This window comes from Solea senegalensis, unplaced genomic scaffold (assembly GCF_019176455.1).
Source record: "Solea senegalensis isolate Sse05_10M unplaced genomic scaffold, IFAPA_SoseM_1 scf7180000014789, whole genome shotgun sequence".
Lineage (NCBI taxonomy): Eukaryota > Metazoa > Chordata > Actinopteri > Pleuronectiformes > Soleidae > Solea > Solea senegalensis.
Window position 1 is genome coordinate 3,741 of NW_025321128.1, and position 10,910 is coordinate 14,650.

At 42.3% G+C, this 10,910-nt stretch overlaps 1 protein-coding gene across 5 annotated transcripts; it reads left to right on the top strand.

Moving 5' to 3' along the window:
* The first annotated feature begins 1,990 nt into the window (after nucleotides 1-1,990).
* LOC122761558 lies at nucleotides 1,991-10,153 on the top strand. Of its 5 annotated transcripts, none has more exons than XM_044016780.1 (9): nucleotides 1,991-2,950; nucleotides 3,156-3,663; nucleotides 6,710-7,034; nucleotides 7,120-7,237; nucleotides 7,327-7,418; nucleotides 7,542-7,656; nucleotides 7,844-8,116; nucleotides 8,323-8,471; nucleotides 8,563-10,153. In XM_044016780.1, exons 3-8 carry the CDS (start codon nucleotides 6,981-6,983, stop codon nucleotides 8,358-8,360), a joined length of 690 nt encoding a protein of 229 aa, XP_043872715.1. In that variant the 5' UTR covers nucleotides 1,991-2,950; nucleotides 3,156-3,663; nucleotides 6,710-6,980; the 3' UTR covers nucleotides 8,361-8,471; nucleotides 8,563-10,153. The 5 variants fall into 5 exon arrangements, with proteins under 5 accessions (XP_043872715.1, XP_043872713.1, XP_043872712.1 ...); XM_044016778.1 differs by having other exon boundaries at nucleotides 3,156-3,372; nucleotides 3,499-3,663; nucleotides 7,844-8,471; XM_044016777.1 differs by having other exon boundaries at nucleotides 1,991-2,776; nucleotides 2,868-2,950; nucleotides 7,844-8,471.
* Nucleotides 10,154-10,910: the final 757 nt, after the last annotated feature.

Genomic DNA, 10,910 nt, shown 5'->3' on the forward strand with positions numbered 1-10,910 from the left:
TAAACTCATCTACCAACATATTTGCATATATCTGAAGTCTTTGAAATATGTTTAATTTAAATGTCTTTAACCAAATCTCTCTTGTATGTTTGCAGCTTACATACAGCGGCTTTAATCATCCTGTTTTCTCCTGCTCAAAGTTTTGAGTCTGTGCTGAGGAAAGGAAGAGAGAGGGCGGAGACTGAGGTCTCACAGAGGAACTGGGAGGTGACTGAATGTCAGAGAAAAAGATGATAGGGTAACATAAATAGCCCCACCTACTTCACACTCCTCCAGTCTCATTTCTATCTCAGACAGCGAGGAGAACACTGCTCCAGGCCATGCCTAAAATCACAGAAATTGTGACTTTACATTCATTTTTCACTTGCTATTTGCACCATTTTTCATCCCTAAAACATGAGTCACTAAACAGTGATACACTGTTCATTTATCTTTCAATTTGATTCCAATCAGCTGTAAATGACCATTGTATGTATCTTAACTTTGCAAATAAAAGTAATAAATGTCAACACCATCATAAACACCATTTCCAGATGAGCACATTTGACACATTTGTACTTTTTCATTCAAACATTGAAATTCAGATGGCAAGGTTCAGTTGTAACATAGATGAGTTTGATTGGCAACACATTCTGGACAACTTTCAGCACAAACACATACTCTTCAAAACACTCTTCACATGACACACAGAACAGACTCTTATGTTGACACAGTTTTTCTCTTCAGTCAGTCCGGTCCGTTAGTGTAGTCAGGGTAGTCAGTTCACTATACCTATATTAAATGTATGTATGTTTGTATGTTTTCAGGAGATATTTCATTTGGGCAGTGCTTGTGTTTACTTAAGGCCTGAGAAGAGACAGAGCGTCCCCCATGTCCTCTCTGCCATGGGATCCCTGAAGAGAACACAGCGTCCTATGTCTCTCCTTATGACTTCTGATATCTGATCACCTCAGACTGTATTAGCAGAGCAGGATACATGGAGGCAGAGAGCAACATACACGTGTTTACTTAAAGTTCTGAGGCTTCATTTACACACTAGGGGCTGATATACTGACATGTTTGCACTGATTTCAGATGTTACTCCGTGGAAGTTTATGCCTGTAAACACAGCATGGTGTGCACATACAAAAACACTGCACATGTTCAAAACCAAAGTGTGTAAACATGGGAGCACATAGATACAAAGTGTATTCCCTGTAGAAGAACTGTAGGTGAAAGCAAGATGGCAAAAAAGTGGGTCAAATGGTACAGCTGAAGACAACTCTCCTGAACATTCATGCTCCCCTTTCATTCACCCACTCTGCCCCCTGGGTCACTCGGGAATTCTGAAAACTTAAAACCAAAGGCCACCACCTGGAATGCCTGAACACCAGAACGGACTCACAATTCACAAGCATGTACTACGACCACATCGTCCTCTACAAAGACGCTTTTTTATCGGCTCGATAGGCGGCTCCCGTGCAGCACACTTGAACGCACCTCTCATTAACTAGCAGCGTTTCTAACGTGCACTGAGCATTCATCAACTGCCACAAAAAGAGGGCGCTGTTGAGCCACTAAACTCCCACAAATACATTTCTCATATATAATTGGTTACACCAGGTCAAGTAGTACATTTGAATGTTATAAATGTTGAACTGAGTTGTTGTTTTTTGTGATACAGCTGGTCCCAGTCAGAAGACTGATCCTCCATCCATGGCTCCTGACACTAACTGTGAGGTGGCCTTTGCTCCAGAGACTGTTGCTATGTAGTTCATTGTAGAGCTGATTGATTTATTGATTAGTTCTCAACTATTCAATCAAATACCAAACGCTTTGATAATAAATAAATAAATCAATCATTTTTAGTGATTCTTCTAGAAAAGAATCCTCTGATTTCAGCTTCTTAAATGTGAATATGTTCAGGTTATTTTCCTCCTCTATGACAGTAAACTTAATATATTCTATATATTTGATACTTGATTTGAGAATTAATGCCGAGCTCTTGGGCTTTGGAAAACAATGATCCATATTTGACATCATTTGATCACATTTTAGAGACCAAAGGACAAATCCATGAACAGATATAATAACCCACAGATTCATGGAATTTATGTTCCTATGTTTGAGCTTATATCTGTATCTGTCACTGAGTTAGAAATGACCCGTTGTATAATAATAATAATACAAATGTGCCAGAATACTTAACACAACTGTTACACCTTCAACAGCCACTCAATATAAGACACATTGATACTGTAAATAACACCAGGCTTTTGAATGTCCTATACTATCTGAACAGATCATTTCCTCCAATATCTGCTGCAATCACTGAGTGATGCTTCAGGAAATGAACAGGAAGCATCATCCTCAAGAGCTCCTCTTCAGGCTTCCTCCAACTGGAGCACAAGAAATACTCTCTTTTCAGAGAGGTGGAGGGACGAGAGACCCCGGCATGTGAACACTGCAGCCGCACAAGAACATTTGGGAAAGCACATGTGCCAACAGTGTGGGAGCAATCCAGCGGCTGTCCGTTGTCGTGACTGTCGACCACGGCCCTTCTTCTGTGCTGACTGTGATGTCAGCGTGCACGTCAGACATGTCCTCCACAACAGGGATGCAATGACTGCTGGATTCATCCAGCCATTACCTCCAACATCTCTTGTTGTGGATAAGGCCCTTTCCCATTGTGCTACGTGCTGTTGTGTTACTGTCAAACACATTCAATTCAACATCTTTCGAGTACCTTTTCAGCAACATACTTCATGGCCATGAAGTCTTTTTTTCATTTTCTCATGTAAAGTTTGTGCTCCAGTCATTCCAGAATTCTATGTCATATTACAATGTCAATAGAAATGATCTTAATTCACTTGTGTGATCTTTTACAGTACGGTTTGTACCTGTGGAGACGCCTGACCAGAATTATTAAAGGTCAACCCAGGAAACGATGTTACTGTGGTCACAATGAATGGTAAGGATATAAAGAACTTTGATCTTATCCTGCTTAAAGATCATCTTTTTTAAAAATCTATTCCAACTCAACAACTCCCACAAGTTTTGTCATTGACACTTTTGTAGGAAATATAATGTATAGCACATTGTAAAAAGAAAGCCAACCCTGATTACATGGCTAAGTTTTACATAACAGTGAATGCAAATGTTTTTCTTTTTTCTAGGGCGACATGATCTCAGCATGCCTGAGTTGAATTGTGAGGCATGCAAAGCCACTTGGACTGCTGGAGTGGACGACCTCATTCGCAGTGACTACTGGCCTGCTACACTTCACTCTGCTACAGTTTATGCAACCCAGATTTTGTTTTCATTTGAAGAAATGAAGATGGTGGCACCAGGATTGTCCTGCCAGGCATTTTTGACAATGTCCGCTTTGGCCGTGTGAGTAATAAAGTTATTGATCCCATAGTGTAGTTCATCTGTTTGTATTGGGGCTGGAAAAGCTTTGTTTGTTGGTTATGCATTTATTCCACATTATTGGCTCTCCATTTCCTTGTTTTGAAATAGACTGGGAAGATCTCTGCAGACAGCTTCCAAAAAAGTTTTTTTGAGTGGGAAGCTGTGCAACATCTGCAAAGAGGAGCCCTTCATCTGTGCTGCGTGCACCCCAAATATGCTTGCAGTTTCCGTGGATGGAAATCGCAAGCATTACCGGTTCAAGAATGCATCTAGGTACTCCAAGATATGTTTAAGATATGAGTCTTTCCAGCTCAATGCTCCCTTCTGGAAAGGGTAACCAGAACAAGTACGGCGGGCACAACTCGACTGTCTTTCTGAAGGTTTATTCCACATACACGATCAAGCAGCAGTCAGTTAGTAGTTAGACAGTTATTAGTTTGAAGTTAATTAGTTAGACAGTATCTTGTTAGGTTGTAAAACCGACAAGTCTTACAGGTTCTGATGATAGATAGATTTACAAAGGCGCATAAGAAGGCAATATATAACAAAACATGGCTTTGTGGATGCACCTTAAAGGCACTTTAAAGGCAACGGTGCTTTGATACCAGTTACAACAATGAACAGATAAATAGAATGAAAGACAAATAGCTTTGCCTGCTAGAAAGTTCTACACCTCCCACTTGGCTTACTGATTCCTAAATCCAAGTAGGCCACGACAACCACAAATTTGCCTTTCTAAATGGCTACATCGCTGGGTACGAACGTATTACACACGATATGAATGAATAACAGATACAAATGACAAATAAAGGTTTCACTGTCCATGAACACATTGTCCTTGCTGACACAGTGGCACCCTTTACCGAAACACACCACCAGCCTCTCGTGGAGGGTGGTGGAGGGGGGCTCTTGATCCTTTTTCTTTCCGAAACACACCACACCCTCTCGTGGAGGATGGCGGAGGGGGGGGGTCTTGATCCTTTTTCTATCCGAAACACAGGGGGGGGTCTTGATCCCTTTTTCTGAAACACACCATCATGTGGTGGGGAATCTATTTCTCTTCCTCCACTGGTAACAGAACCACCAGCCTTCTGACATGTCTGTGAAGGATGGTGGAGGGACAGTTCACCTTCTCTTTGCCTTTCCCACTTTGTCCACTGAAAACCGGGCAACTCTGGCACGTCCTCACTTTCACATCTTGTACTATGCCTTTCACATCAGGATGGGCCTCCACAACTCGACCGAGCCTAAACTGGCCTCTCAGTGCATTCTGGTCAGCCAACCACACTAAGTCTCCCACTGTGACGTTCCTTGCGGGTGCGTGCCACTTCTGTCGAACAAAGAGGCCCGGGCCCGCCAGCTGGCTCCACCGCTTCCAGAACTTGTCGACCTCGATCTGGACCGCTCTCAGGCGCGCCACGGGGTAAGTCAGGTATTCGAACCCTCGAGAGTCCCCGCTAGGCCCAGCACGGCCAAGCAGAAGTGAGTTGGGAGTGATGACTCCTACAGTCTCGTCTTGTACCTGGACTCTTGCGCCGATTGGTCTTTCTTTTTCAGTCTTTCTTCTGGTGCCTTGAGGTCTTGATGCAGAGTAGACTCTTCTTCTTCTGACTCTTTCTGGTAGAAGTCAGACTGAAGCTCAGTGAGATTCTCCTGACTTTGCGCCAAGGTCTCCTGCAGCTCATCGGTTTGGGTCTTTTCAGAGCTCAGCTCCCTGCTGAGCTCAGACATCTCGGCCCTCAGTTTACTCTGCTCCTCTACCTTCTTGACATTGACTTCCGTTACTTTCTGTAACTCTGTCACTTGACCCTTCAGTTTCTTCTGCTCTTCTTTAAAGGACTCTGTGGGAGCCGCTTGCACCTGGATACTCTCCCAATCAGCCTTCCTGCCCCCGGAAATCTTAGGCAAGCTTATCGGTGTGATCTTTGCTATGGGTTGGGCCCACTGAGAGCTGTCTTCTCCCCCTGTGACTGTACCAAAGTTGCTGGTGGGCACAGTTCTCCTTTGTCCCATGCTGGTGTTGGTGGGAGCAGTGTGAAACCTCGGTGGCCGTGGTATACTGGTGAGGGTTGGAGGCTGAGTAAAGCTGACAGTGGTTCCAATATTAGGTTGTTGAGGCTGTTGAGGAGGTTGATGAGGGGGACATGTGCCAGCTATGGTGCCCTGCCTGATAGCTGAGTGGGTGTGAACAAGTGGGGTGGTACTAGCACAAGTTACTGGTCGGGTAAGCCCACCTCCCCGTTTGTTATCCCGGCGGCATGCCCACTCATCCAACAGTACCTCCTTTTTAATTTCCAATGTTAAAAGGAGTCTCCACTTTTCTTTACCATATGGCCGATAGTCTTTCCAAACATACACCGTGTCTCTGAGTTCGTGGAGTTCTTGATCCAGTCCCTTCCTTCTGGCCTCTTGCTGACACCACTGTAGTGCACTTTTTCTGCCGAGTACCTCGGCCTGGTCGAAAGCTGAATTGAACCGTGCCACGAGGGTGCTTATATCCGGCTCAGCATCCTTGAACCACAGCATTTCCATAGTCTCACGGTACCTTTGCACAATGGCATCCCTTGTTGCTAGGGCATTGCTCAGTTCACAGTTATCGTCCGTTGGGTCTATCTGTCCCAGTTCTTCAATATATTCATTGCTGGCATCGACGAAAAACCATAATCGCTCTTCAATCCTGTCACCTCTTTCGACAGTTCATCAAGGTGACCAGCGTTAACTTTGAGACGATTAAAACGTGTTGTCAAGCCCCGCTGCGCATTCAATAGCCTCCGCTGTAGGCTTTCCAGATCTGGCTTGTCATCTGCCATTTTACTTCTTTGAACTCCTGACTCACTCCGGAATTGGAATTGATTGGAGTTGATTCTCTGGTTTGTTGCCAATGACTCGTTCAAAGGATTCAGTTCTTTGCAAACGACACGTCCACGAATGGCACACGAATGTCCACGCCCCAAGCTGTCGACGTCACAATGTCACAGTCTCTTTGTGAGGCTCTTCGCCAAGAAGAGCTTTGTATTCCTTGTGCAATCTCTTTATTATGCACCAATCAACGTTAGTCTGTAAGATTTTGGAAGCTGTTGTGAACCTTTGTTTAATTTAGATCCGAGGAACAGGCCATTTTTCAAGGCGTCTTCATAGTCAAGGATGAAGACGTTGCTACATTTGTGGACCACATACACAGGACATCCAAACATGTAAAACTGCAGACTATAATTATATATGTATATATATATATATACACACACACATCACTACAATAACCTCCTACTGAAGGATTTGTAAAGGTGAGTCTTTTGACCATTTTCATCAACCATTTTAGGTCTCTGGGAGAGGTGTTTGTGGAGGGGAGTGGTCAGCAGCTAGAGAGACCTCCCAAAGATCCACCAGCAAGGTAGATGAGGAGGGACTGGAGCTTGTGGTGTGTAGGCATGGTGTTCTGCTGCGTGCTCTCAATATGTACAGGGGAGAAATGTTTGCTTATCCCCTGTATTTGCAAGAAAAGCTTGCCAGCAGGCAAATCACTTTCTTCTGTATGGATGTGACCTGCAAGTATTGGCCCTACCTCTAAAAAGCTCCAGCCCCTCCTCAGCATGAAGCCGTTCCTGTCTGTATTTCATGCCAAAGCTCATGATTTCAAATGCGAGGTAAGGAAAGATTTACTTAACAGAATCACTTAATCTGCACATGAATGTCCTCATGTTTTCAGTGTTTTCTTTGTATTTTAACCAGGTCAAATGGAGTGGGGCATATCAGGAAGGGGCTGGCCTAACACTAGGCGAGGAGGTTGAGCAGTGCAATGCCTTCCTCTCTAGGATTGCAGTGACCACAAAGCACATGTCAAAAGCTGGTGAGATGACCACATACTGCACTAGTTAGATGGTATGTATAATAAGAAATGGGTATAATGGTTACATTATATATGTTCTGTGTTTGTAGGACGCACAGACATGCTGACTCTCTTGGCCATGCGCTGGAATCAGCAAAAGTTGGACAATTTGGTCACCTCACTGTCTCACAGATATCACAAGGTAATGACATCAGTATTTTTCTTTTTTTCTTTAAATGTTCAATATTCTGTGTTAGCAGTATTTAAAGCCATGGGCTGAACATGTGTTTCTTATTTATTGTTATCTCTGATTGTGTCAATGTAGACCATACAATCTCTACAAAGCAAGGAACAGAATGTTGAGTCCATGAAAGCTCAGTTGGCAGTGACAGAGAGCCATTTGGAAGACTGGGTCAGTGATGTCAAAGAGTGGGCAGAAGGTGAGAAAATGATTACTGCCAATACTTTTATCCATGAATAATAATATGAAGTTTAGTTGTCTTAGAATAATAAATAACACCCTATTGGTACATTTTTATTTCCAAATATGAGTACAAATTAATGACAAGTACAGTGTTGCTTACTTTGTAAGTGATTTAAAGGAAAGTGCAATCTATGTCTTCTCAGCAACAACAAACACAAGCACAAATGATGTGGATGCCTTGGCCAGTAGAATCGAGGTGCTGGTGACCAGTATAAAGAGACGCTCACAGCGTCTTTATAAAGATACTGACGGCAACAAAGGTCGTGCCAGGATCCGCCGCAAAATCAGGGAGGAGAAGGGGATCCTGACCTCTGTTGTGGAGAAATACAACAAAATAGTTCCAAGCACAGAAAGTCTTTGCATGGAAACCATTGTGTCTGGCGAGACAGCTTGGCCATGGCAGCTACCACACAGTGGTATGACACACAAACACAGAACCAGTACCCTCAAATGAGGATCTGTTACCCTACAGGACTTTAGACATTCTTTGACAGAGTACATATAACTAACTTCATGATATTGTCTATGTACAGTGCCTTGAGATAATGTATGTTGTGAATACAATTGAATTCACTTCAAATCTTTGTAAAAAGAAATGCATTTGAGACTCTGTCGATCTAAGGACAAAGAGAAAGGCGTTTGACATCATCATGGCAGTAAGGAGACTGGAGGAGGAGAAGAAGAATATTCTTGTTCTGGAGATGGACCACTACTGGAAATGGCTTTCAACTCGTGCAAAGACCTCGCAAGAGTTGTCCAGTCTACTTTCTAGTGAGACAGTGAAAAGTATGTCATTAAATAACAAAACAATGACTGGTGATAAACTAATATAGGTTTTATCTCATTTTTTTCTATCTTTAAGATTGGCCATGTGGCTTTAGTGAAGAGGGGTTGAAAGGTCTGCAGAGCATCATCCTGAGAAAGCAGCAGAACATCAGAGAGAAGAAGATGCAAGCTAGAGACTGCTACCTGCGACTTTTGTCTGGAGAGACTGCAGAGAACATGAGCTTCTTGCACAAGCCGGATGATTGTGACAGTGACTCGGACAGTTCTGATGATGCACTGTAATTGTACCCGTTACCGCTGCTCCACTTTCTTGTGCCAGTGGAATTACAAATGCTACTGTAGGTTGGTCACGTGATGCCCTCTGGCCCAAAAATACTTCTTACCATTGCAACAAAACAAATGAGCCATGGTAGCATGGTTTCCAGCAGGAGTGTTTTAGAAAAAACGGACAAAATCTCCTTCATTTCTAGTACTACTATAAGTAGTATTATTATTTTTATATAGACAGCAGATATGAGAGGACAGGGAAGACTGTTTACAAAGTATCAGGGGATGCAGCTCATATAGGTTAAATCAATAAATAATAATAATAAATAGAATAAAAGATTCTATAAAATACACCATGGCTACTCACTTCCTGCAAATTTCACCAAGAACAATCTGTTTGAAGCAAATATTCTCTGGTCCAGCCTATTGGTCCAAAATACACAAAGACGGAATCCATTGGCACGTTGAACCATGCGTGGTTCACTAACCAGCCCGTTTGTAACTGGTATCCTACCGACAAAGTTACCTGCACTTCATGTGCTTAACAGAGTTTAGCAGTTTAGATAACATACTGTCCAGCTGTTGTGACTTAATGAACCACTGTTACGACCCCAGGGTTGTGACTGCTTCTTCCCTGTGTGTATGTGTCTGCGTGTGAGATGGGTTGCAGGTGTGCATGGCCTATGTGGGTGAGTCTAGGGTGGATCCTGGGAGCTGATTGGTCCTGCACAGGAAGGACTCTGAATAAGAGGCCTGATCATCCCAGCTGCAGCGGACTTCCTCAAAGCACTCACAGCAAGACTGCCAGCAGACATTTTGTACTTGATTTTAATAAACTGGTTAAAATGCTTTGTTTGACTTGTTGCTGGTGCTTTCTTGGGAGTTGACAAGGGGAGTGTCATTATTTGATGTTGTGATCAGGTTTTCTCCTAGGCCTGGTCGTAACAACCACAGATACTTGTTTATGTTCTCTTTTGAATGAGTATAGGGGAACTCATCCTGTATATAATGTATATACATACATGGAAACAAGCATATACTGTAATCATGTACATTCAATATATATTTCCTTTGCACCATTTGGATTATTTATAACTTAAAGAAATACTTGACTTATAGATATTTGATCATATTGTTGCTATATGTATTTTGAGTTGTACACCATTATCTGTATCATGTTTTCTTTTGTATGTAATTAACATTGATCAAATGATTACAAGTCCATTGTACTAACGTGTATTACTGGAACATGTTTTTATATTTACTTGATTCAGTTAAAGTTTGATAGTGATGTTTGGTATCAATTGTCCTTCATGTAGGTCATCACTTTCATTCAAACACATTTTAATGTACCTGTATTTATTCAAGAGGAAGGACAATAAACTTCAACTTTTCAAATACCCTGAGCCATATATTCTTCGAAATATGCCATGAAATGAGACATTTCACATTTTACAATCACAGTCGATAAAACACCTTCTGTTACAGTTTTTCTTGATTGCTAAGACACATTTCTTGAAAGCTGCTCTCTCTTTTCTCTAAACTGTGAACACAAAACCCAATTTTCAAGCTACATTCACAAAACCTCAGACTCTTCTTTCAAAACCAAACTTTCACCTCAAAACAGTTCAATCTGTGCTCAAATCTGAACTTAAAAACACTACTGAACAGTCACTCAACACTATGTAGAAAATAGAAAACACAATGCTCAGGACATGAAGCTGGAGAAATAAATGTTTATTGCTCACTGTAGGCTAAATGCATGTTGCAAAACAAAACACCTGTGCATTTAGAATATAGATTATATAATAGCACAGAAATCTTTACACGTAGCACTTGTAAAACAAACAGAAATCTTATGCATTTGTCACTTGTCTACAGTAAGCCCATGTAAAAATAAAGTACACAAATATACAAATAAGTGCATTACTCAGCCACATCATCATGTCTCCGTACTGGGTCAGGCCACAGGACTTCATCCACATCACAGGCCACATGTTGTCTGGCCAGGCAACGGGGTAAAAACCTCTGGCATGCTGTATCCAGGCTGTTTCATGCACAGTCTGACACGATCAACAGTAGAGAGGCTGACACTGTTGATACCCTCAACATTGACATGGTCCTCAATGATCTTCTGCTGAATTTCACTCAGTTTAA

What these genes read in the sequence shown, in the direction of transcription:
- LOC122761558 (XM_044016776.1), top strand. Translation starts at nt 6,981, where the DNA reads ATGAAGCCGTTCCTGTCTGTATTTCATGCCAAAGCTCATGATTTCAAA. An exon ending in CTCATGATTTCAAATGCGAG is followed by an intron (nt 7,035 to 7,119) that starts GTAAGGAAAGAT and finishes TATTTTAACCAG; the next exon opens with GTCAAATGGAGTGGGGCATA. An exon ending in TGTCAAAGAGTGGGCAGAAG is followed by an intron (nt 7,657 to 7,843) that starts GTGAGAAAATGA and finishes ATGTCTTCTCAG; the next exon opens with CAACAACAAACACAAGCACA.